A 25,148-nucleotide genomic window follows, 5' to 3' on the forward strand; every position below is an offset into this window, starting at 1 on the left:
ATTAAAAGCTGCAAGAGAAAAAGGCCAAGTAACATGTAAAGGCAGACCTGTTAGAATTATACCCAACTTCTCAACAGAGACTCTAAAAGCCAGAAGAGCCTGGCAGATGTCTTACAGATTCAAAGAGACCACAGATGTCAGCCAAGACTCGGCAAAATTTTCAATTATCATAGACAGAGAAAACAAGCCATTCCATGACAAAGTTAAATTTAAACAGTTTCTGTCCACAAACCAAACCCTACAAAAGGTACTAAAAGGAAAACTACAACTCAACAAGGTTAATTGCACCCAATAAAACAAAGAAGATAAATAATTTCACATTAGCAAAACCAAAAGAAGGGAAGCACATGCATGCGCACACACCACTGCCACGGCCGCCAAGGTCAAAATAACAGGAATTAACAATCATTGGTCATTAATATCTCTCAATATCAATGGACTCAGTTCTTCAATAAAAAGTCACAGGCTAACAAAATAAATGCAAACACAGAATTTATCATTCTGTTGCATAAAAGAAGCACACCTCAATATCTCAAGACAGACATTATTATCTCCATATAAAGGGCTGGAAAAAGATTTTCCAGGCAAATAGAACCAAGAAGCAAACTAATATAAAGCCATTCTAATATCTAACAAAGTAGATTTCCAACCAAAATTAATCAACAAATGGTAAACGACACTTCATATTCGTCAAAAAAAAAAATCCTCCAAAATGACCTCTCAATTCTTAACATCTCTGGCCTAAGTGCAAGGACACCCACATCTGTAAAAGAAACATTACTAAAACTTAAATCCCACACCAAATCCCACACAGTAATAGTGGGAGACTTTACTACCCCACTCTCACCAATGGACAGTCCAGTCACACAGAAACAAAACAGAAATCACGGAACTTAAAGACATTATGACTAAAACGGACCTAGCAGATATCTACACCACATTTCACCCAAACACAAAGGAATATACCTTCTTAGAACCTCACAGAATATTCTTCAAAATTGACCACATTCTCTGTCACAAAGCAAGTCTCAGCAGATACAAAAAAACAGAAATAAGCTGATCTTATCAAATCACCATGGACTACAGCTGGATTTCAACAACAGAAACAACGGAAGTCTACAAACTCATGGAAACTGAAGAAATTAAAGACTACCTAAAACTCAATAAAAATGAATACACTGTATACTCAAAGTTATTGGACACAATGAAACCTGTGCTAAGAGAAAAGTTAATAGTACTAAGTGCCTTCATAAAGAAATTAGAGAGCTCTCATACTAGCAATTTAATAGCACACCTGAAAGCTCTAGAACAAAAAGAAACAAACATACCCAAGAAGAGTAGGTGGTACAAAGTAGTTAAACTAAGGGCTGAAATCAATAAAAAAGAAACAAAGAGAACAATGCAAGGACTCAAAGAAACAAAGAGTCTAGTAAGTTCTTTGAGAAAAATCAACAAGATAGACAATCCCTTAACCAAATTAACTAAGGGGCAGAGAAAATATATCCAAATTAATAACATCAGAAAAAAAAAGGAGAAAAAGAAAAAAAGAAAAAAGAAGAGAAAAGGAGAATAGAACAAAAGATAACCAGGAAATTCAAAGATTCATTAGGTCTCACTTCAAAAACCTATACTCCACAAAGTTGAAAAATCTTTCCTAAAATGGGCAAATTTCTTGATAGATAACACCAAAGTTCAATCAAGATCAGATAAACAATTTAAATAGACCTATAACCCTAAGGAAATAGAAAGTCATTAAAACCCTCCCAACCCAAAAAGCCCAATGCCATATGGTTTTAGCTCAGAATTCTACCACATTTTTGAAGAGCTGATACCAATATTCCTCAAATTATGCCACAAAATAGAAACAAAAGGCACACCGCCAAATTCATTTTATGAGGCCATAGTCACCCTGATACCCAAACCATGCAAAAACTCAACAAAAATAAATAAATTACAGACAAATTCACTCATGAACATTCACACAAAAATAATAAAATATTTGCAAATTGAATTCAAGAACACATCAAAATGATCATCTACCTTGATCAAATAGGCTTCATCCCAGAAATGGAGGGATGATTCAACATAGAAAAATATCTGTAATTCAACATATAAGCAAACTGAAACACACACACACACACACACACACACACATACACGATCATCTCATTAAATGCTTAAAAAGTCTTTGAAAAAATCCAACACCCCTTTAATAAAAATCTTGCAGAAATCAGGGATACAGGGGACTTATCCAAACAAAATAAAGGCAATATACAGCAAGTCGATAGCCAATATAAAATTAAATGAAAAGAACTCAAAGCAATTCCACTAAAATAAAGAATTAGACAAGGCTGTCTACCCTCTCCAATATGTCTATTCAATATAGTACTTGGAGATCTAACTAGAGTAACAACTAAAGCTGATCATGGGGATATAAATTAGAAAAGAAAGAAGTCAAAATGTTGCTATTTTCAGATGATATGATAGTATGCATAAGCAATCCCCAAAATTCTACTAAAGAACCCCTACAACTGATAAACACCTTCAGGGAAGTAGCTGGATACTGATTAACAACAACAACAAAATCAGTAGCCCTCCTGTATACAAATGATAAAAACACTGATAAGGCAATCAGGGAAACAACACCCTTCACAATAGCCACAAATAATATAAAATACCTTGATATAACTTTAACCAAGCAAGTGAAAGACCTATATGACAAGAACTCCAAATTTTTGAAGAAAGAAATTGGAGAAATATTAGAAAATGGAAAGATCTTTCATGCTCATGATGAGTAGGATTAACACAGTAAAATGGCCATCTTATCAAAACAATCTACAGATTCAATACAATTCTCATTGGTATTCTAACACAATTCTGTATAGGTCTTGAAAGATTGATACTCAACTTTAAATGGGGGGAAAAAAACCCAGGGTAACTAAAACAATTCTATACATTAAAATAATTTCCAGAGGTATTATGTTCCCTGATTTCAAGCTATACTACTGAGCAACAGTAACAAAAACTGTATGGTTATGGCATAAAAACTGACAGGTTTGCCTTAGGGTTTTAAGGCTGTGAAAAGACACCATGACATCACCAAGGCAACTTTTATGAAGAACAATACTTCATTGGGGCTGGCTTACAATTTCAGAGGTTTACTTCATTATTATCATGGTGGGAAACATGGCAACATCCAAGCAGACATGGTGCTGGAGAAGGAGCTGAGAGTTCTGCATCTTGATCCAACTGCATCTGGGAAGGACTATCTCACAGGCAGTTAGGAGACACAGTGACACACTTCCTCCAACAAGGCCCCATCTCCTAATAGTTCCACTCCCTGGGCAAGCATATTCAAACCTCTACAAGTTCACCAATGGAATCAAGTCAAAGACCCAGACATAAACCTACACACTTACGGACACTTGATTTTTGACATAAGAAGCCAAAATTACACAATGAAAAAAGAAAGCATTTTCAATAAATGGTGTTGGTTTAGCTGGATGTCAGGGTGCAGAAAAATACAAATAGATCCATATCTATCACCTACACAAAACGTAAGTCCAACTGATCAAAGGTCTGAATATAAAACCAGATACACTGAACCTGATAGAAGAGAAAATGGGGAATAGCCTTAAACATGTTGGCACAGAAGACAGCTTCCTGAACAGAACACCAATAGTGCAGACACTAAGATCTACAATTAATAAATGGGACCTCATGAAACGGGAAATACGAGGGGGAGGTGCCTAGACTTCACTACAACTTGATATGCCATGCTTGGTTGAGCCCTGAAACTAGAATCCTATATGCTTGTCTTGCCTTCCTCCCAATACTTTATCTTTCTTTGAAGCTGTTTACTGCCACTTGATTAGTTCATTCATTAGTTCTATAAGGCAATTTTTTTTTTTGGTTTGTTTTTTGAAACAGGGTTTCTCAGTGTAGTTCTGGCTATCCTGTAACTCGCTCTGTAGACCAGGCTGACCTCCATCTTAGAGATGGCCGGCCTCTGCCTCCTGAGTGCTGGGATTACAAGCATGTGCCACTATCAGGAGGCAGCAACTTTGTTGTGTGCTAGCATCCCAGTAGAATGGGTTGAATCCAGATGCTTCGGTATGCTAGGCCACAGTCTACCTACAGAACTGACCTGGATCGATACAGTCTAAAGAGGGAATGTATTACAAAGCACTTGAAGTATGTACACACACAACTGCATACACACACAGCACCAAGGAGTCTGAAGAATATACTTCAACATGAGAGAGAGAGAGAGCCTGTTGGCAGTAGACTTTTAATAGAATCAAAATTCTAAAAGTCACTTTTATTATTGCAATTTTCCGAAACAAGAATGAATCACTATATAAAAATACACTGGAGGAAAAATAATTTATCAGAAAGAGAAAAATACACCATCTTTTTAGACAGCCACAGAACTGCACATTCAAAGCCACTTGGGTTACACAGCAAGACCTAGCCTCAAAACAACAACAAAATAAAACCAAAACCAACCAAATAAACAAAAACGGTAATAACAAAAAATGTAGGGTATGGTAGTGTACACCTATAATCCAGCACTTGGGAGGTAGAAGCAGGAAGTTTAAGGCTGGCCCGGCTTGCACAACAAGGTTCATGGCAAGCTAGACTATGTTAAATAATCTGCCCAGAGCCACTCACACGCTATCAAGTGGAGGTTGGGGTCAGAATACAGGGTATCTGGATTTTCTATGCAATGCCCTCTTCCTCATCCCATAGGGCCAAACTCTTCTGTGCTATGGCCACGTTTTCCAAAAGCAGCTCTATCAGATAGGAGAAACATGACAGTCCTTACCCTACTGCTAAACAAAGACAGCTGTCACTAAAACCATCAAGCATGAGATGCCAGTGTGACTGGACTGCAAGCTGGGGGTGGTTGGCGTCAAAGTGTAGAGAGAGGACCACCACTATGCCTGTCTCACCATGTTTCCTGGGAAGTGGAACATCCAAACTCTACGCCCCTCCTTGCTAGGATATGGTACACAGACTGTAGCCTGCTGTGGCTGGAAAACAAGCCCTAGAATATGCAGAGCAGAAGTGGAAAGGACCCTTCTCTAACTGTTCTCAGAGTGACTTAACATTTGTGACACATGCTCCCCATCGCTAGTATGAGCTCATGAGCAGGGAGGCATGGGGTAGAGAGGTTTAGAAGAAGAGCCAAGTGGTTGTGTTCCCAGCCCTTGGGCTCTGGCAGCAGCTCATTATCCACAAGAATGTTCTAGCAGTGGGATGGTCACACTGACGCACTCCAGCTGAACAGCAGCCCACATCGTCCTTCTCTCTGTGGTTCACATGTGCAGGCTAGTAAGGTTCTGATTAGGATGGTTCCACTGACTTTAGCAGACCTATGGATCTCCTGCAAGGCCTTCTGCAGTAAAGCCCCTCTGTCCCCAAGCTGGACACAGAAACCCAACTGCTCCCAGAGGTGAGAGGCAGAGCTCTCTAGAAGAAAGTTAAGAGCAGCTGCTGTCATTCGCTGCCAAGGCTAGCTTAGCCAAATCCCCAGGAAAATGCTGCAGCACATGAACATGAAAACACAAACCACAGACAGTCTGCTCTCCTTCCTACACACATGTTCAAACAAGGCTGCCTTCCCCAGCCAAGCCCCGGACTTGAGCAGGATGAGATCATTTCAATGGCTCTGTCTGTGGCTTTTGCTTTCCCTTCATTCTGATGAGCCCGTTTCCACTGATTTGACCCAGATGCGGCCCTGGGAGAACAGAGAAGCAAGAGCAGTGAACATGATTGGAGTGTGATTCCCTACCACTGCAAGAGCCTCCCAAGGCCAGTCAGGTGAGAGAACCACAACCCAGCAGGCCCTACAGGACAGTTGGGTCACAGGACTCCTACTGAAAGCCTCCAGGAGAGGCAGGTGGAAGGACCACCTGTGGATCTGCATTCACATTCCTCCTCTGTGGATGTCCCTTGGCTGGGTAGTCAGAGAATAGACTGGAGGCTGGCTGTGGGTCAAAGGCTTGGTAGGGTGTCACTGTCCTGCAGTTTGGGCTGATAGAAGTATTCAGTGGAGGTCTGAACATGAAGGATTAAATTGAGGGTGGGTCCGGATCCTGCGGTAAGCTTCAGCTGTTAATGACCTGTCATGGGAGTGCTGCTGACAACAGAGGGGAGGCTGATGCTGACTTCAGCAAGACTGTCAGCAAGACCATAGCCGGCTTCTCCACATCTTAAGTCCCAGAGGAGGCATGTGACAGCACCTGATAACAAACAAAACCCCCTAAGTCTCCTGGTCCCCAGACAAATTTGGTAGCTGGGGTGATGGTCTTGGGGGACAGGGAATGCTGCAGTGGGGGCAAAGAGCTCTCTGAAAAGCTCCACTTCAGAAGTCAGAGCTCATCCATAGTGACTGTAGAGCTGCTGAATGGCAGCCCTGGCCTTAGAGCTGAGAATTCATCTGCGTCCCCACATGTAGGAAGGAACTATTTTTGGTGCTGAGTACAACAGACCACAATAGCCAAACACTCTAGAGCACTTCTTTTAGCTCTCCTATTGAAAGTATCTGCTTGGTTCACTCAGAGGAATGCTGGGTGCCAATTCTGGACACTGTGATATGGGGAAGGCAGCCAAGGCACAGGATACATCCCCTGGAGAGAAGCTGGGAATTCTAGGTTGTGACCTACTTAAACGTACGAGTGAGGAATAGACACGGAACCAGCCACCATCACTTGTGGTGATGGGACTGGCTGTGAGCAGTCAGCTTTCACCCACTGTCACTGGGTAAGGTGGCTCAGAGTCTTGGGACCTTGTCTGAGGAAGGCAGAGAAAGACCACACAGTTCCTGCTGTGGAGGTTACTCTGAATGAAACAGTTCCTCCAGCCTTTAAAGAGAACGCCAAGCAGAGAGGCCACTGCTATTGTTAGTAGAAGAAATGTTAAGTCAAACCATTGGGAGAAGGAGCACAGGTTCTGGGTTAAGAATTTGAGTTGGGTATCAGGGGTTTTCCCGTCTTCCGCTGCCCCTCTAAGGCCAGAGTGCCCGGGCACACTCAGGTCAGAAGCTCTGAACACACCAGCAAAGAACACATGAGCGAAGACAGAGAAACCCACTATCTTTAAGCAGTGATACCACCCCAGGGGAGCTCACTTCCAGTCAGTTCTGTTAATAAACTTCCATCGCACAAAGTGAGTTCCAGGATAGCCAGGACTATTACACCAAAAAACCAAAGGGGGAAAAACACACAAACAACAACAGCAAACTGGCATTGCTACCCTGTCTACCTCCAGCCCTCTACATCATTAAGCACAGTCCATCTGGAAGAGGCTGCACACATCTGTGCCTAGGAAAGGGACTTCCTCAGCACATTTCAGAACAAGGGCTCTCCTGGGCTGCCCATTCTGCAGCCACCTCACTTGATTTAGCACCTCACTGATGCTTACCCTAGAGCAGCAATTCTCAACTTCCTAGTTCCTGTGGGTCATGACCCCTTTGGGGGAGTCTAACAGTACTTTCGCAGGAGTTGCATGTCAGATATCTTGCATATTAAATATTTATAATACAATTCATAACAGTAGCAAAATTACAGTTACAAAGTAGCAACAAAAATAATTTTATGGTAGGGGGTCACCAAAACATGAGGGTTGCAGCACTAGGAAGGTTGACAACCATTGCTAGAGGTAGGCAAAGGTCATCAGAGCTGGAACACACATGGTTTGAAGCTATGCAAAACTTTGTGGTCAACTGATAGGTTCTGCCTGACCAGAGTCAAAGGCATGCTGCAAAGGAAGCAACAGAGACCTCAGAGAGGCTTTTTTTTTTTTTTTCTTAATTTGACCCCTGGCCTTACTCCATGAGTTGGCAACCTAAAAACTATCTATGTGTTCAAGTATCACAAGACTAGTCTTGAAGAACTCACAAGTCTAGCCCGGTTCCTTTACCTCTTCTTATTTTTCTTTTCAGACAGGGTCTCACTATGTATCCTAGGTTGGCCTGGAACTGTAAACTAAGCTTGCCTCAAACTCAGAGATCCACTCAGTTTCCAAGTGCTGGGATCAAAGGCTTACACACCATAAACAGCCTGCCCAAGTCTTTTCAACACTAATATTCATCAGATGTTCCTCATCCCAGCCTTTCCTTGTATGAGTGTGTGTGTGTGTGTGTGTGTGTGTGTGTGTACTACCATGGAGTCGCCCATGATACACATACACCATGCTCTAGTGACATCACAGGGTCATTTAAGATGTTTTCTTCCTGCTTTGGTGTATCACAAACAATGCTGTACTGAATATTTTCCACCCCTTTATTCATACACATGAGTATACGTCTGAGCCAGATATCAGGAGTGGAAATGCTAGTTCAAATGAATGCATTTTTTACAAAGGTGGATGTCCATGGATCTGGTCATATCTATACATACCCACCACATACACTCACACACACACACACACACTGTACAAGAGCACCCAGCAACCTGTGCATGGGAATTAGGGAGAGGCTAAGGTTTCTGTCTGGATTCTCTCTGGTGTAGCTCTATGCTACAGATATCTACAGAACTCTCAGCCACCAAATGTAGACATATGTGGGAGACACTCAACTCTTATTTATTGGTGACTCCCTGGTTGTTAAAAAAGCTCACCACATAGGCCAGGGATTGTGCCACACATCTTTAATCCCAGCACTGAGGAGGCAGAGGCAGGTGGATCTGTGAGTTCCAGGTGAGCCAGGGCTACATAGTGAGACACTGCCTTTACAAACAAAACAGGTCCACTGCAATGGCAGTAAACTAAATAAAGCCATAATGGTGCCAAGAGCAGGGTGGGGAGTCAGGAGGAATGGGACCGATTCATTCTTTGAAACTAAAAACAGTGTGAATGTACAAGACAGCACAGGAGGAAGCTGCCACACAGGAGGTCAGTGGTTGGTGATCATCAGACCTACCCAGGGAGTCAGGGAGGGAAGCTGCCTTCTGAGAAACAGCTCCTGAGGACGGAAAGGGAAATGAAGCTGAAAACTGAGATCAACCTGAGGGCTGTCTGCAGAACAAGTGCACTAATTGGCTCCATCGCTGCCACATCCCAGGGGAAGCAGCTAATGCCAGGTGAAAACAGGAGGGCTGGCCTCCAAGATATTAAACCAATGGACTAGAGGAGTAGGCAAACTTCTATAAAGAGCCAGCTACTAAATACCTGGAGCTATGTAGGCCGGACAGGGTCTCCAGCTCACATCATTCTTCAGTTGGGAGCATGAGCTAACATAACAGTACCAGTCAAACTGTACCACTCAATCCCAGCATGGCAGCCAATAAGCCCCTCTCCCAACCACAGAGTACCACAGGAGCTTCCCATTCAGGGCAGAGGCCTACTGTAGAAAGAGACCAATCACTGTGCTAGCAGCCTAAACATCTGCTCTCAAGAGTATGTACCCAATGCTTCGTTTTTAAGTATGAATGAACTACTGTGCATTACCAGACACTGAGGGAAAACAGAAGCCTGAAGAAGAATGACCAAGATAAACAAGGGAACCAGATCCCAGAGGAATGAAATAGTTTCAGGGTCAGGAGATAATTTAAAAACAACAACTCTAATTAGTGTGTCAGAGAAACCCAACACAATTTAGCTTTCCTAAAGCAAGAGCGAGATGCTGAGAGAATGAAACTGGAGAGCCAGAGGAAAGAGAATTTAAAATACCAATGCCAGAGTAATACCTACATTAGAACACCTGGAAGACCAAGTGAAGACTATACATTAAACTACAGTATGAAAAGACATAACTTAAGACAACTGAAAAGCTCAGTCTTAGAGGTCTGTACAACACAAGAACCTGAGTTTGAGCCTAACACTGGGGGTGGGGTGGGGCCAAGCAAAAAGAAATGGGTGAAATCACCAAAGAAATAGGAAGAAAAAAAATGTGTACAGAGCAGAAGAATGAGGAAAGACTTTAAATCAAATGGCCTCGGATTAGTCAGAGCAATAGATAAGAAAGTTCAGTGTAGACACAGACAAAAATGAAACAGAAGATGAATGGAATATATTGTATCTAGTAACAAGAAGAAAACGACCCACCCTAAGATACCTTCAAATCAATGAGAGGCTGGCATCCACTCTGTTGTCTTCTGTTATGTGGCTGGCCTTGAATGTCTGAGCAATCTCTCTAGCCCTGGCATTGGATATCTTAACAGTGACACAGATGGCTTTAAGTCAACAGATCAATGTTTTTAATGTCTGAAGGAAAAATTAATTCAGCTAGACAAATCAACCAAAAGCAACAAAACAAAGGTTTCACAATTTACCTCCCACTTATTCTTTCTGTGGAATTATTTTATAATTGCTTCAGCTAATCAAGAAAGGAAAGCAAGAAAGAAAAGGACACCAAGTTTAGAAGACACAGTTAGACCTAGGGAAATGGTGAGAAGAAGTCTCCGGTGGAGAGCTACATAGCAAGCCCGGAACATCGGCAGTCCAGATGAGAGGAGTAGGAAAGGTAATGCCATGTAATGAATTTCCAAACTGAAACCAATGTGTGAGTCACTTCAAGAGCAAGGAGGAAAGCCATAGTATTCTTTCAGTCAAGAGAGGCAACGAGAAACACCGTGAAGAAAGTAAAAGCTGATAAAAACCAGTGGTTCCAATGTTACTGACTGAAAGGCAGTATGATTCAGAGGAACTGCTGGGACCTGGGAAATGAGAATCTCTAAAGTTGGACTTCACAAGTACTCTACACAGCATGGTGATGCTCACTATGAAGGTAGCAAAGAAGGTAAAATACTAGCCCTCTGCTTCGGTATGCAGCAAATACTAAGATGCCAAAATAAGGAAAGCGCTGCTCAGTGACTTTTCAGCTTAGAACCAAAGCATGAAACGTTACCCATCCTGGCTGGAGATATAGGTTAGTGGTAGAGCACTTGCTTAGCATGCCTGAGGCCCCAGGTTCAATGCCTGGTGCTACAAGAACTACAAAGGACAATGTAACAAAACACACTGACAGTTAAAGACAGTGCTGGAAGTAAGGAAGCAGTAGAAGGCAGAGAGGCAGTGGGAAAGCTGGACACGCTCACACTTTCACCTGATTTGCATTAAACCACAACAACAGAAAACAAAAACAGGCTATGTTTAGGACACTGAGCCCTCCAAAGGCAGATCTATAAAAACTGAGAGTGCAGAGAATGAAGGAAAAGGAGTTGATTCTTTCCTCTCTTTCCTTCCTTTCATCCGTCCTTCATCTCTTTTTCAGACAGGGTCTCATTAACACTGGTTATGGTGTGGTTGCTTCTGAGGAGTGGGATGGGAAGGGGACACAGCAGCAGGAGCCCGTTCACACCCATTATAAGCCTCTGGGTGCTATCTGATTATCTGATCAGGTAACACTGGACTCTGACAAATGCCCACAGAGACTTTAGGCTCAAAAGTTTCAACATTTCTGCTGAACAGTTCAAGTTAAGAGCTGTTTACTAATAAAGCCTGACATTTTATTTTATCTCCATTCAACTTGAGATCCCATGATCTCATGTGGTAAAGAAACCTTTTTAGGTGGGTAAGCCAGCATTCTGATGCCCTACCTGTCGTTCAGAGAAACTAAGTCTCCACGATTCAGTGACTTTTCCTGGTTCGATGGCTGTAAGCCTATAGTATTTCTCATGTTAGATGATCATGGCGTGCTGTTAAGTGTTTTGGCTGAGACTTGTCTGGCAAGATATTCCTTGCTGGCCACTGTTCATATAACTTGTCCCTTGGCTCAGCTGCAGTGGGAGGGCTGCCGAGGACATCACAGCGGATGGGTTCAGAGGCTTGTGCCAGTCTGTGCTGGAGAGGCACCAAAAGAGGATCTGCCATACTGCTGCATTCTATCAGGGCTGGCATCATCTTGGTGTGCCTTCAAAACAGCACAGGGTTACCTTATCCACAGGAGACAAAATAATCTAGCCTGGTCACTCCCCTGCCCCAGGGAAGAGGAGTCAAGCAGAAATGAAAGTCTGATAATGCCCAAAATCTAGAAGGCTGAAACTCAACACTTTCACTTTCAACAACAGTGACTTAAAAAAAAAAAAAAAAAAAACAAGTAAGAATGAGGATTGAGCCATTCAAATGTGTGGGAAAATATTTTAATCCATCTTAGGGGGGGGCAGTTTTTCTTAACTATTAACTAGGAAACATATTATATTCACACTCATAAATAGCAAGTTTCAGCACTCTCACGCCCGTGTGTGTGTGTGTGTGTGTGTGTGTGTGTGTGTGTGTGTATGTGTGTGTTTGTGTGTATAGCATGTACCACATAGAGACTAAAATAAAAAGGATATCCACAATGCAGAACACAGGGTTAAAGAGACAGAACGCTACCTGAGTTTCCTGGCTCTGCCCCACCATTTTGATCTCAGGGTTAATCGTGACTTTGTTGTCCTCTCAGCATTATTACAGATGCATGCATACCTAAGCAACACACTGTTCAGATCTGCCTATTCCTCACACCACGTGTGCTTGTCTTCCTACTCACACCTGATGACTTAGCCTCCATGAATACAGGCAGCTGAGTTCATTCCCATTGCCAGAGAGGTACTCTACCTACTGCTACTTGACTGTCTAGTCTTTTCTATCACGAACAGCTCTGCCAGTGAAACTCTTCTGAGAATAGCCAATCTTTTAAAATGTTCCTCCAATACAAATCCTTCCTCCTCTCTCCAGAGTTTGAGTTTTGCCTCTGCAAAGAACACAAAGTAGAAAATCCTGGCCTGTGGCTAAAGTACTGAGTGTTCTAGGCAACCAAAATAATAATTCCCAAGATCTCATCCCTTGCTCCCTGTCCAGGCCTCTCACACAGACTCTTGTCTCCTCCAGTAAACCTGAGATTCCACACCCTGCTTTATAACAGGTAAACAATTGGCCTTTTAGAAGGTAGCCTGTATTTCTGAGCCACACCTCTCACCACTATCTCCCCCTTCTTCTCTGGGTGGGAGGAAACATAGACCTCAAAGACTCCATTAATAGGGAGCCATGACAGCAGGAGGAGCCAACGCAGGCTCTGCCCTACCAGGACCAACCACGTGAGATGCCAACAGATGGGCCCACGGGCTCTTCATGGTTACCACCTACCATGGTCGGGGCCAGCCACATTTCCTATGAAATCCATTAAGGATCAGATACTGGGAAAGCTGTAAAAGCATTAAGAGATAACAGGATAGTCATGATAGTTGACTCTTTGATCTGTACCAAACACCTGCTGTCGTGTGAGAGCTTTGCTCACCTTACTTATCTCAGTGGGTTGGAACCCATGACATCACTTTAGGTTAGTCCAGCATTTCAAAAAGGAAACAAACAAGACTTGAAGTACACAGAAAACTCCTGACGATTACATCATAAAGTCGTATTGTTCTGTGAAACTTCTGGTCCACTTATGTTCATGGACATTTATATGTATGAAACCATAAAGTAAAATGTTCCTCTCACTGAGGACAGAGACTAGAAACCATTGTAAAATAATTCCTTCTTGTCAATTCCATAACAGTCCCATTGAGATGTATTCAGTTACTGGCCCAGTTTAACAAAGAAAATACCGGAAGTCACTTCACCAACTTTCGGTGCCCGTGTTTCAGTCACTGTCCTCACCTGCATTTCCAACATAACAGCCTCTTTCCTGTTCCTTTCTTCTCCAGACAACTTGCCATTCTCAGAGACTAGAACATCCTCCCCGTATCTTTCAAACTGGCTCCTTCTCTATTATCAGGTTTCTCTCTACTATGACCTCCACTTGCAGAGTCCCCTTGGTCCCACAGTCTGGGCAGCTCTATGCCCATGGCCACTGAGACACTATTTACTTGTTTACTGTCTGTTTTCCCCTCAAAACCCAAAGACAACTGACACACTTTGTTTGGACTCAAACTACTAGAGCATCTAGACAGAGCAGAACTTCAAGTGTTAAGTGAACAAGAATGCCTGGGCCTTTCCAATGGTCATTTTCAGAGCCAGGACTCAATCCCTAGTCTGCCTGAACCCACATTTATGCCTTACCCTCAGTTGGCTGTGATATCCTAGATCCTGGTCTATTCAGGCTAGAAAAGGAACAATTACCCTGATGTGCTTGCAGAGCGACTGCTGTGACTGGTACAGAAGGAGCAATGATGTTAGAGACTATTAACACTGGGACGGGACCTAAGGAAACCCAGTTCCCAAGCCCATGCTCCCTCCATGATGTCACAGGTGCAAGGAACCACGAGTGACTCTTTAGGCTACTTCCTTTGGTGAGCTGAGAATCTGGAGGAAATAAATGAGAGAGGAGACCACGTACTCAAAACATCACCAGTCATGGGAGAAGTACCAAAAGAGATCAGTCAAGCATGATTTATGCTGACTCCAGGACAGCAGCCGGCTCAGAGAGAAGAGGGCTCTCCTAGTCATAGTGATAGTATGGGGGAAAAGGCTGAGAAGAGAGAGATAAGAAAAAAAAAACAAAAAAACAAAACCACCCTTTAAAGATGCAACTGTGAATTGGGCACAGAGGACTAAGGTTGTAGGAACTTCACTTTAAGGTATATGGGGTCGGCCATAGTGAGCTGTAATTCGGAAGCTGAGAACAGAGAAGCATGGGGGGAGGGGTGGGGAGTAAGGGAGGGATGGGTTGGAGGTATGGGGGTGGGGTGGAGGCACACAATGCTCTAGGTAGGCCCTGACTAGGATGCCTGGAGCTGGAGAGCTTATGGTCAGAATACTTTGGTAACACTGACACCTTGTGGCTATGGAATGCCTGTCCCAAAGAAAAAGGAATCGAGGGATATTTCAGTTCTTCTCCTTGTACTGCTAAAATATGTTAAAGTTGATGTCAGTGCTAATCATTTTGTCAAGTCCTTATAGTAAGCATTACTTCTGATGTTCATTTTTCTGTAAATAAGCCAAGCCAGTGGGTAATGGGCCAACCTGTCGCCATAACAGAGTTGCTGGACCCCTGGCTGCCTTAGCCAAAGGAGCTATCAGTCAAACAGCCAGGCAGCACTGAGCATTTTCAATGTTCCAGGGACGGCATGAAAAAAGTATACAACAATTACAGCTAACTGTTCCTGATGGGCAGCCTCAGCTAGCTTTGGCTATTTCAAATAGCTTATAACTCGATTTTTTTTTTCTTTGCTATCACAAGCTTTGCTGAGTGATAGAGGAAATCATTAACCCATAGGCCAGAGGCCACAGGTCACTTATTCTAGTAACCTAGCAAAAGGATATGATTGGCACAAGCACAAACCTTCATTTGCATGTGAGGTGAGCTGTGATTGTTCTCATTCCCCTCCTGGCTGTAAGCAGTAATTCAGTTCACTCAAGTAAACACCAGCTCTGAAGGTGCAGTTCCAGCCACAACCATTTCAAATAGTTTTCATCTGAGGTTGTTTTTTTTTTTTTTTTTGGCCTTCACAACCCTCAGTGGGCCCCCCCCACCCCCACCCCCACCCCAACCAGACCAGGTCGGTTCAGACTAGAAAAGGAACAATTACCTTGATGGGCTTGCAGAGCCACTTCGGGGACTGGTACGGAAGGAACAATGCCATGATTCACAGGGACACAAATGTTCATTTGCATGAGTGACCACACCATCCCCGTAGGCTATATAAACAGACACGCTAGGAGACATTCTTCTGCCCGATTATACCCAACAGACGGCCTCTCCAGAATGGCCTCTTCTTGCCTACTTTTGTTAATGCAGCGGAGATGGCAACACAAAGAAAGACGCAATGGACAGAGCAGACTGGCAGGAAGGGCTGAGCGGTCCACAGGCCGAGCTGCAAAAACAGCGCTGCAGTTGGCTGCCTGACAGCAGTCAAGAGTGGACAGAGCAAAGGAGGGTGAGAGAAACAGGAAGAGGAGAGAGAAGGGGACTGGAAAGATGACTCAGTGATTAACAACACTGGCTGCTCTTCTAGAGGATTGGGGTTTGTTCCCAGCTCCCACATGATCCCTACAACTATCTGTAATTCCAGCTCCAAGGAATCTGAGGCCCTCTTCTGGCCTCCAAGGGCACTGGCCACACACGGTGCACAGACACACGTGCAAGCAAACAGCCACATATGTAAAAAATCATTTTTTTTTTAAGTAGAGAGAAGACAAGAAGGAGCAGAGGGTGAAAAGTGATAAAACACTAATGAGTCAGGGAAGAGAAACTACGGGTTCTGATTGCTAGAAGAGTTCCTGAAAACGGTCAACTCATTAAAAATCAACATTATCAGATACCCTAAGACAAAAGCTGCAACACTGGCTGGTATCAAATGCTATGGAATTCTGATTTACACAAGAGCTCTAACATTCTTTGAGCTAAGGGTCTCAATATCTGAGGCCTGAGCAAGGATGGGAACACTATGTCTGCATGCCTGCATGTCTGCATGTCTGCAAGTCTACATGTCTGCATGTCTGCATGCCTGCATGTCTACATGTCTGCAAGTCTGCATGTCTACATGTCTGCATGCTTGCATGTCTACATGTCTGCATGTCTACATGTCTGCATGCCTGCATGTCTGCAAGTCTGCAAGTCTGCATGTCTGCATGCCTACTACTACTGCTGTCAAGCACTGGGGGATAGAAAAGCTGCCAAAGACCAGCCCCTCAACTTCCTATGGCCTGATTTCTTTTTCTTCCTTTGTGTAGTAAAGGGGACTACACCTAGGGCCTCCTACTCGGACAAACACTCTACTACAACCTCAGTGTTCTTTTTATGTTGAGACAGCATCTCACTCAATTGTTTGGGCCCGTCCTCAACTCCCTCTATGGCACCCACAGACCTTAAACGTTTGAGCCTTTTACTTCAGTTTTCCAGGAGCTAGGACTACAGGCCTATGCCCAAAGCTAGACTCTTATCCAAAATCTCTATCCAGGTAAAAGGAACCACAGCATCTGTCTCTCTGTCTCTTCACAATAACTCATAGCCTTCTTGCCACTGCCCTAAACATAACGAAGATCAGAGATGACATCTTGCCGGACTCTGTGGTCTGCAGTAGGGTCTGGAATTCTGTGCCTGAGAAGCACCTAGGTGGTGCTCACAGTACTGTCCCACAGACCACATTCTGAACGGCAAAACCCTGGAAAATGGACTGAGAAACCACCTGAATGAACATCCAGCAAGCTGGAAGTGATACATTCATGATTAGAGGAGTAGAGGAAGAAAAGCAAAGAGGAGGATGCCTTACAAAGTCTAGAATATTTACTTAGGTTCTTTATAGAAAGAATCTGCCAACTTACTATTTACAAAGTCACCCATGGACAGAAAAAAATAATCCAACAAGGGAGAAACACAGATCAGGCCCTGGATCCAACTGTTGTGACTTCCGAATCTCCAGGCCAGGACTAGATGGAGAAGGTAAGCCCACAAAACATAGCACATGTACTATGAAGAAGACAGTGGCCACTATCACTTTGTGCAGTGTCACAGCAGTTCTGTGGTGGGGTCAGGAGAGGGGGATGAGGGTGATGGGGAGAGGCTTTGTGAATGCACCAGAGTTGATCTCAGCACAGAACCTTGGGAATTCTAGCTAGGGATGGGGATGTCAGTAGAAGAACTGGGAGGAGAAAAATGGGACGCCAGTAAACAATGGCCTGAGTGTGTAGTCTGATGGCTTCTGTCAGCCAGGTCTGGCTACAGTGGCTTCTGTCATGCTGCTGCCCGTGTCAAAGAAGACATTTGCTTAAAGGTCAACACTTAAGAAAATGAATATAGCTGTTCATTTCCATTAACTTAAACTGAAAAATCTGGCTGTCTTTCTGTGAAAAGCAGGATCTAGTGCTGTCTCTGCTCTGATAGGTTTGCTTGTCTTATACCAAGTGATCACATGTACTTTCAAAGAACAATAACCCTCAGTTACAGAGCCGTAGAAAATACTATTAAAATGACCTTGGAACAGGATATCTGGAAAGCTAAACTGTTCTTAAATGCTGAAGGGCTAACGAGAATACACTACATTAGGATGTAAACAAATCACTGCATGTTCAAAGCACATTCTAGAATTTCCTGGTTGGGAACCATGAAGGTCAACCCATTTCTCTTATATAGTGCCTACAAAATCTTGACATATCATGTTTTGCTGAGGCATGGAATGATTACCTTTTTGGTAAATTAAAAAATGCTTTCAAGGCTGGAGAGATGGTTCAATATTTAAGCAATGGCTGCTCTTCCAGAAGACTCAATTCCTAGCTCCCACACAGCAGCTCTATAACTCCAGTCCCAGGGGACCCAACCCTCCCTTCTGGCCTCTATAGGCACTGCATATACATAGTGTGCAGACATCCATGGACACACCCACACAAATGTTTTCAAAGACAAATTTCTGTTAGCCATATATTCCTGCCCTACTCAAATTCACCCTTCTTGATCATATTTTTCGGACTCTTTTACCAGAATGTGGGATTCTTCAGGGAACAGCAACCTGTGCAGCACCCAGCACACGACAAAGCATATGGTGTCAGAGTGTGGTGAGAGCTCAGCCCACTGAGATGCTTCCTTCCTGTTACCTATTGCTGTGTGATTTTGAACTGGTTACTTAGCTTTCCAAACCTTAGTCTCCTCACCGATAAAGTCCTCTCACAATAGCGTTGTTCTATAAATCAAATGTATTATTATTATTATTTTTTTATTTTATTTTTTTTTTTTTTTTGCTGTTTCAAAAAGCTTTGTTTTTTTCTCGGTCCAAGACTTGGGAGAGTCTCCAGGGCAGTTAACAAAGCGGCCTAGTGGCTTTAGAGGTTCATTCGGGTGGAGGTCCTGAGGCGGCTGGTGCAACAGAGGGAGCCCCTTGGAAGGCACAGAGGCCTCCTAGTCGTGCTTGAGAGTGAGACGCTCAAAGAGATACTCTCCCAGAGATCTCTGGGGCACGCCAGTCTGTGCTGGCTGTGGCCCTGCCAGCCGACGGAGGTTGGTCAGGTGGTTGCCCATCTTCTTGATGAGCTTCACCTCCTTATCCAGGAAGTGGCTTTCCAGGAAGTCACAGAGATGCGGGTCTGCTCGGGCAGAACCCAGGGCATGCAGATCCAAGAGGGCCTGGTTCAGGTTCTCCTCCAGGGCCAAGGCAGCTTCCATGGCCTCCAGAGTTTTACCCCATTCATCTTGAGATGGCTTCTGCACATCCTGGAAGAGTGCACGACCCCCACGTTCGTTCTGCAACTTGAGGAGAAGCTTGGCGCTCTCGTGCTTCTCCTTGGCCAATTCGCGGAAGAAGTGGCCTACGCCCTCCAAAGCCACGTCATCGCGATCAAAAAAGAAGCCCAGAGAGAGGTAGGTGTAGGAGGCCGGTGCAAGTTGACCAGGCGGTTCACGGCAGCTTCCACTTCGGTGGAGTAATTCTGACGGATCTGAGAGGTCATGTACAGGGCAGACCATGAAGACAGTCTGGTCCTAGGAGCCGGAGACGGCAAGGAGATGGTCCCGGAGGCTGCGACTGGAGAGACTTGTAGGGCAGCTGGAAGCTAAGATGGGAGCCCCCGGGTCTGTTCCGTTCAAACACTGTTGAAGCAAGACACAGACCCACGGGACCTCAAAGGCTCTGCTCAATCAAATGTATTAAATGCTACATCCTGAGCTAGTATCACAGTAAGGGTTTTAAAAGTGTTGGAAGTCACCAGCTATGCTCATTGGCAGATGAATTTATTATTCCATCCCATGATTCGCACTTACTCCCCCAAATATACTGGACCAGGAAAGATTTCTGAACCTTAACATTCAGGACAGTTCTCTCTTGCGGTAGCCCATCCTGTACACTGTGGAATGCTTCACAGCAAGCCTATCCTTTATATACCAGATGTCAGTAGTACACACTCCAACAACCAAACTGTCTTGAGAGACTGCCAGGTTCTCTGGAGGGAAGCACCGTCCCTCTTTCACTCAGAAGCACTGTAGTAGAGTTCTCGGACCTGAAAGCGTCTATTCAGCACAGCCCTCAGTCTGACCACCCCTCCCCCACAAGCCGCCACTCCAGGCACTATTTACTCACCGCTCAGGTGCCTTGGAGGAAACAGGTTATAGGTGCTGTAGATGTCATTGGAGAACTGCAACTTGAGCTCAGGGCTCCCCGTTAGGAGCTGTGCCACATGGTCTGCCTGAAATGGTGTCTTCTCCAGGATGACCACAGCATCTTCTCCATCAGTATCCCCAGAGTCCTCATTCACCTGCAGGCAGAGATCTCATTAGTGGGTGAAAGGACGGTGCCACTAGCAAAGCCTTCAGAGCACAGGGAGAAGCTTTCAAAGCCTCTGAAATCCCAGCATTTTGGGCCAGGGAAATAGTTTTGTTAATAAAATGCATTCCATGCACGTTCAATGGACCTGAGTGTCCATTGAACAGAACCCATGTGAAAAAGCTGGGTGTGAGAGAAATCCTGTCTGGAAAACCCGGGGGTGAGGGACAGTTGTTACTTAAAATCCCAGGACTGGAAAGGCAAGGATAAGTGGACTCCTGGGGCCTGCTAGCCATGTACCAAGAAGCAACACAAACAAGTAATAAACAAGAAAGAAGAAACCTGAGGTTGTACTCCGGCCTCCATACTCAGACACACACAGACACACACACACACTAAGGATAATAAAATCCCAGCATTTGGGATCTAGAGTCTCTTAAACCACAACACCTGCGTTTGCTTCCTCAAGGGCTCCCTTCTGAGGAAGTACAACACCCACTTTTCTTCTCCCAGAAAAGGCATCTTAATCCAAATCCGTGTGGAAATTCTCAAAACTTTCATTACAAAACAAGTTTCGGTGAAGAGATGGCTCAGTGGTTAAGCGCACTGATTATTCTTCCAGAGGTTCTGAGTTCAAATCCCAGCAACCGCATGGTGGCTCACAATCATCTGTAATGAGATCTGATGCCCTCTTCTGGTGTGTCTGAGAACAGCTACAGTGTACTTATAATAAATAAGTATTTTTAAAAAGAAAGAAAAAGTTTCTCAGCTGTCGTCTATTTTAGGTTTACAAGACCCCTGCCAAACTCTCCTTAGTTTAGAAAAGGGACAAAGAAACTAAGATCCACACTAGAGAAATTACGTGACTTATCCAAGGTCACATGAACAGTAACAGTATGGAGATTAGAAGCCAAGTCTCCCCATTAGCTTCTAGCTAGAAGTCTCTGAGGCCTAAAATCTTCAGCAAGTGATTTTAAGACATACTTAAGACAAAAGGACTAAGAAAACCATACAGGACCTAATAAAAGAGACACAGAGAGACACTGAAGCTATGTATCCTTAATCTTCCCAAATGCAAGCTCTTGGAAGTGACTCTTGGACACAGCCTTGTGTATATGTGTTTAGTGAATATATATGCTTGCAAGTGTGGTCTTTCCTGCATGTCTGTGTGGAGGCCACAAGTCAAGGTTGTGTGTGGTGGTTTGAACATGCTTGGCCCAGGAAGTGGCACTATTTGGAGATGTGGCCTTGTTGGAGTAGGTATGTCACTGTGGGTGTGGGCTTCAAGACCCTCTTGCTAGCTGCCTGAAAGTCAGTCTTCTGTTTGCTTTTGGAAGATATAGAACTCTCAGCCCCTCCTGCACCATACCTACCTGTATGCTGCCATGCTCCTGCCTTGATGATAATGGACTGAACCTCTGAACCTGTAAGCCAGCCCCAATTAAATGTTGTTCTTTATAAGAGTTACCTTGGTCATGGTGTCTGTTCACACCAGTAAAATCCAAACTAAGATACCAGGTGTCTTCCTCAATTGCTCTCTAGCAAATATATTTGAGATAGTATCTGTCACTGAACTTGGAGCTCACCAGTTCACCTAGTCTATGTGCTCCAGGTATCTGCTTATTTCCCCTACTACCAGCCCTCCCCAGAGACGCTAGGGTTTCAGCAGGACAGCATCATACCCAGATTTGCATATAGGTTCTGGGAATCCAAACTTAGGTCCCCACACTTGTACCTTAGACACTTCACTGACTGAGCCATCTCCTTGCCCCCAGAAACAACTTCTTAAAACTGTGGGTTTCAAAGGCAGAGAACATTACAAAAAATCACAGCAGGCCAAAATACAAAAATGAAGTGACTGTGTGGTATCCAGATCCAACTGATAGGACATAATTCCTAAATCTAAGGCTCAAGTATCATAGTGGAAGAGGAGATGGAAAGACTGTAAGAGCCAGAAGAACAGGAAGTTTTCTGTGAGACTGTGTCTCTAGGAATGTCAAAGAAGCTATATCCATGATGTCTCATCAACATGGCTACCTAAACAAGACCTCAACAAGGCAGGCATCAAGACATGTTAACATGAAAGGGGAACTCTCATAGAGCCTCAACCCAAAAGCAACTTTATTTGGATTAAGCAAGTTGCAGTTATATATATGTTTATGTGGGGTATAAATTACATAACTATTATGAGAATCATGGAAAAATTTGAATAAAAGATTTCAAAGCATACAAGAACTAGAAATTAATTCACAATCAAATACATAATGAGTTGGAGGTGTTTTTGGCAGCTCACCTGTGTGCAATGCACAGATTTACACAGGTCTCGAACCTAACCACATATAATATGCACACTTTGTATTGTTCATGCCATTAAGCCAGGCAGCACCAACAAATCCTGCCAGAAACACCTTGGCTCAGATCCAAGATTACTGTGCCTTATGAGCTGAAATTCCTTCTCTGAACATACAAAGTGTTCTGCTCTTAAATGGCTTAAATTCAGAAAACAAAAACTTAGTATTTCCCAACCTTTATTTTCAGCATATAAGGATCCAATCAATATAACTTTGAATTGTATTGTGCTAAACCATTTTTTGTTTTGTTTTGTTTTGTTTTGTTAAGCGCTGCTTAAGGCCTGCTGACATGGCTCAGCAAGTGCAGGTGCTTGCCACACAAGCCTGACAACCTGATTTCGAGCCCCTGGAGCCCACGTAAAGGTAGGAGGAGAGAACCATATTCATAAAGTTGTTTTCTGACCACACATGCCATGGTGTGCTTGCCTGCCCCAGTTAAAAATAAAAAAAAGTGCTGAGTTGCTGAACTGAGTTTCATTTTTAAAAATTGCTAAATGAATATGGCTTGGGATCAGAACAGAATTTCCAACAGTTTCTGACTTGGTACCTGTCAGGCTCAAAACAGAACAAATGGTTAACTGTAGTAAATCATAACTGTACCACTCTGTACTACATATTAATACGAAGTAGTGTTCTCGGCACTATTATCAAATAAAAATACTGATCAACTCTGAAAAGATGCTCAAAAATGCTCTATATCCTGCTGGATTAGTCAGCCAAAATCCCATTCTTTATAATCAAGCACATCCATCTCATTAGCATGCAAATTTGTGTACACCTGTAATGAAAAACAGAAGTACACCAAAGGTATATATATACGCTGTATATTATATATGTCTGTATACCCAGGGTTGTGTGAAACTTCCTCAGCAAAATGAAATCACAAGTGGAAAATTTCAAGAAGCCCATTCTTGAGAAACCTCAATATCTGCCTTGACTAGTAGTTGCTTCAGTAGTTTGGGATGGTCTCCAACTTCCCTTCGCTCCTGCTAGACAGCTAAGCACAGTGTATGTAGAGCCAGCATCTTATCTGCCTCCTCATATCTGTCTCCTCAGTAGTTTGCAGTCCACGAGCCCAAGAACAGGAACAATCATCTCCACATGCCATGCACATGCCTGCATCCCCCTCATACATGACGGTGCACAGCATGTAGAAAGGGTTAACAACTTAGGCTGAAGTCACGTAAAGCAGGGACCACATCTCATAGTTATCTCGTCATTTCCAGAGATAGGACCCAGAACAAACATTTGCTGAGGTCCTGGAGTCTTCATACGGAAAATAAATGGTGATGAATGGCTTGGGGAATTTAACACGTGATTTTAAAACCGGCATCTAATTCTTAGGAGAGAAAAATTGGGGCAATCAGACCTAGATGTGTGCATTCCCCTACACAGCAATCTTGTCGCTCCATGTATCATAGTAGTGACACACTCCATCTTCCCCGAATAACGTGACTGGAATGGAAACAAATCCGCTTTTGACACGAAGATTGGTTCCCTCCTTCCCGCGTCCCCCGGGGTGTTTAATGGTACCTTCCCATGCAGGAAAATAATTTTGTCCCGCGCAGACTCCCTCAGCACTTTTTGTACTCTAAAGCCGGAGAACGGTAAGCGAACAGGGGCAGAGGTACCATTGCCAACCCCTGCTTCCTTCTCCTCTGTGCTGGGGGTTGCTGCCTCCTCTGCCTCCGGTTCGCGCTTTCTCTTGAGTTGAGGCGCTGTATCCGCCATGCTGCCTGGGAAGAACCGTACCCGCCTGCACGCAAGAGCCGCTGCCCACGCCCCTTAAGGTCCTTCCTTACAGCCTGTGAGGGACTGGACTTCAACTCCCGGCATGCTCCGCGCAGGCAGGGCTGCTGCTCCATTTCCCGAGGTGCTTTGCAGTCTGCTTCTGCAGTTTTTGCGTATGTTTGGGTGAGGGTCTTCCAATGACCTTTGCGGAGGATCAGCGCCTGTCTTGCTACCTGGCAGGCAATGAGGAAGGGAAAAGGGTGAGGTCCTAACGAGGTGGAGTAGAAATGTGTAGCAGTGAAGAGGCCCATCTTAGCCCTGGCGCGCCTGGGATAGGAAACCGAAAAAACGCCTTTGGGTTCTGTATGATGGACACATAGTGTTAAATAGTGACATTTTACATTAACATCCCAACTCACGACTGGGCGTGGAAGAAATGTTTTAAAAATAAGGCATTTTATTTCTTGGCTTTTGTTGTTGTTTTGAAACAGGTTCTCTGTATAGACCAGGCTGGTCTCAAACTCAAAGAGATCCACTTGCCTCTGTCTCCCCTGATGGGATTAAGGGCTCTAGCCACCACCTTCGGGGAGGCTTGGTTGTTATTCTTTTAATGTGACTACTTAAACCATTTTGCATGTTCTACTACTTTCATTATTTTGCATCAGTCCCCCCCCCCCCAATATATGTGTAGACTTGGCCTTTTAGATTTTTTGATTGTTTGTAGACAAAAGGTAAGCTAACAGGATGGATTGTACATGTCTTTCCAACACGTCCCAAATCCAGTCTGCCTGTAGTTCTTCCCTATTACCCTGAGTAGTTTGTATTATTCTTTTATTGTGGAGAAGTGGTAATAAAACTTAGCGTTTCTGGATTTTGTAGGTGACTGGTGTGGTCATTCATATGGGCTATCCTATTTCCCCTTTTAATTTGGCAACTCCAAATATTGTCAAGA

The 25,148-nt window shown here is 43.9% G+C and overlaps 1 protein-coding gene and 1 pseudogene across 2 annotated transcripts in view; both read right to left on the reverse strand.

Annotated features, from left to right (window-relative positions):
- DCPS (decapping enzyme, scavenger) overlaps positions 1 to 24,198 on the reverse strand; it is a 47,649-nt gene extending 23,451 nt beyond the window's left edge. The window contains exons 1-2 of the mRNA XM_080930770.1: positions 23,999 to 24,198; positions 19,932 to 20,106 (exon numbers count right to left, since the gene is read on the reverse strand). Coding sequence (XP_080786896.1) covers positions 19,932 to 20,106; positions 23,999 to 24,196 — 373 coding nt within the window. The 5' untranslated portion in view covers positions 24,197 to 24,198. The remainder of the gene's footprint in view (positions 1 to 19,931; positions 20,107 to 23,998) is intronic.
- On the reverse strand, positions 18,758 to 19,305 carry LOC308430624 (ferritin light chain 1-like; annotated as a pseudogene). The gene has a single exon. The product of its transcript is annotated as a ferritin light chain 1-like (transcript).
- Positions 24,199 to 25,148: the final 950 nt, after the last annotated feature.

Source organism: Micromys minutus (genome assembly GCF_963924665.1).
Source record: "Micromys minutus genome assembly, chromosome: 16".
Taxonomy (NCBI): Eukaryota; Metazoa; Chordata; class Mammalia; order Rodentia; family Muridae; genus Micromys; species Micromys minutus.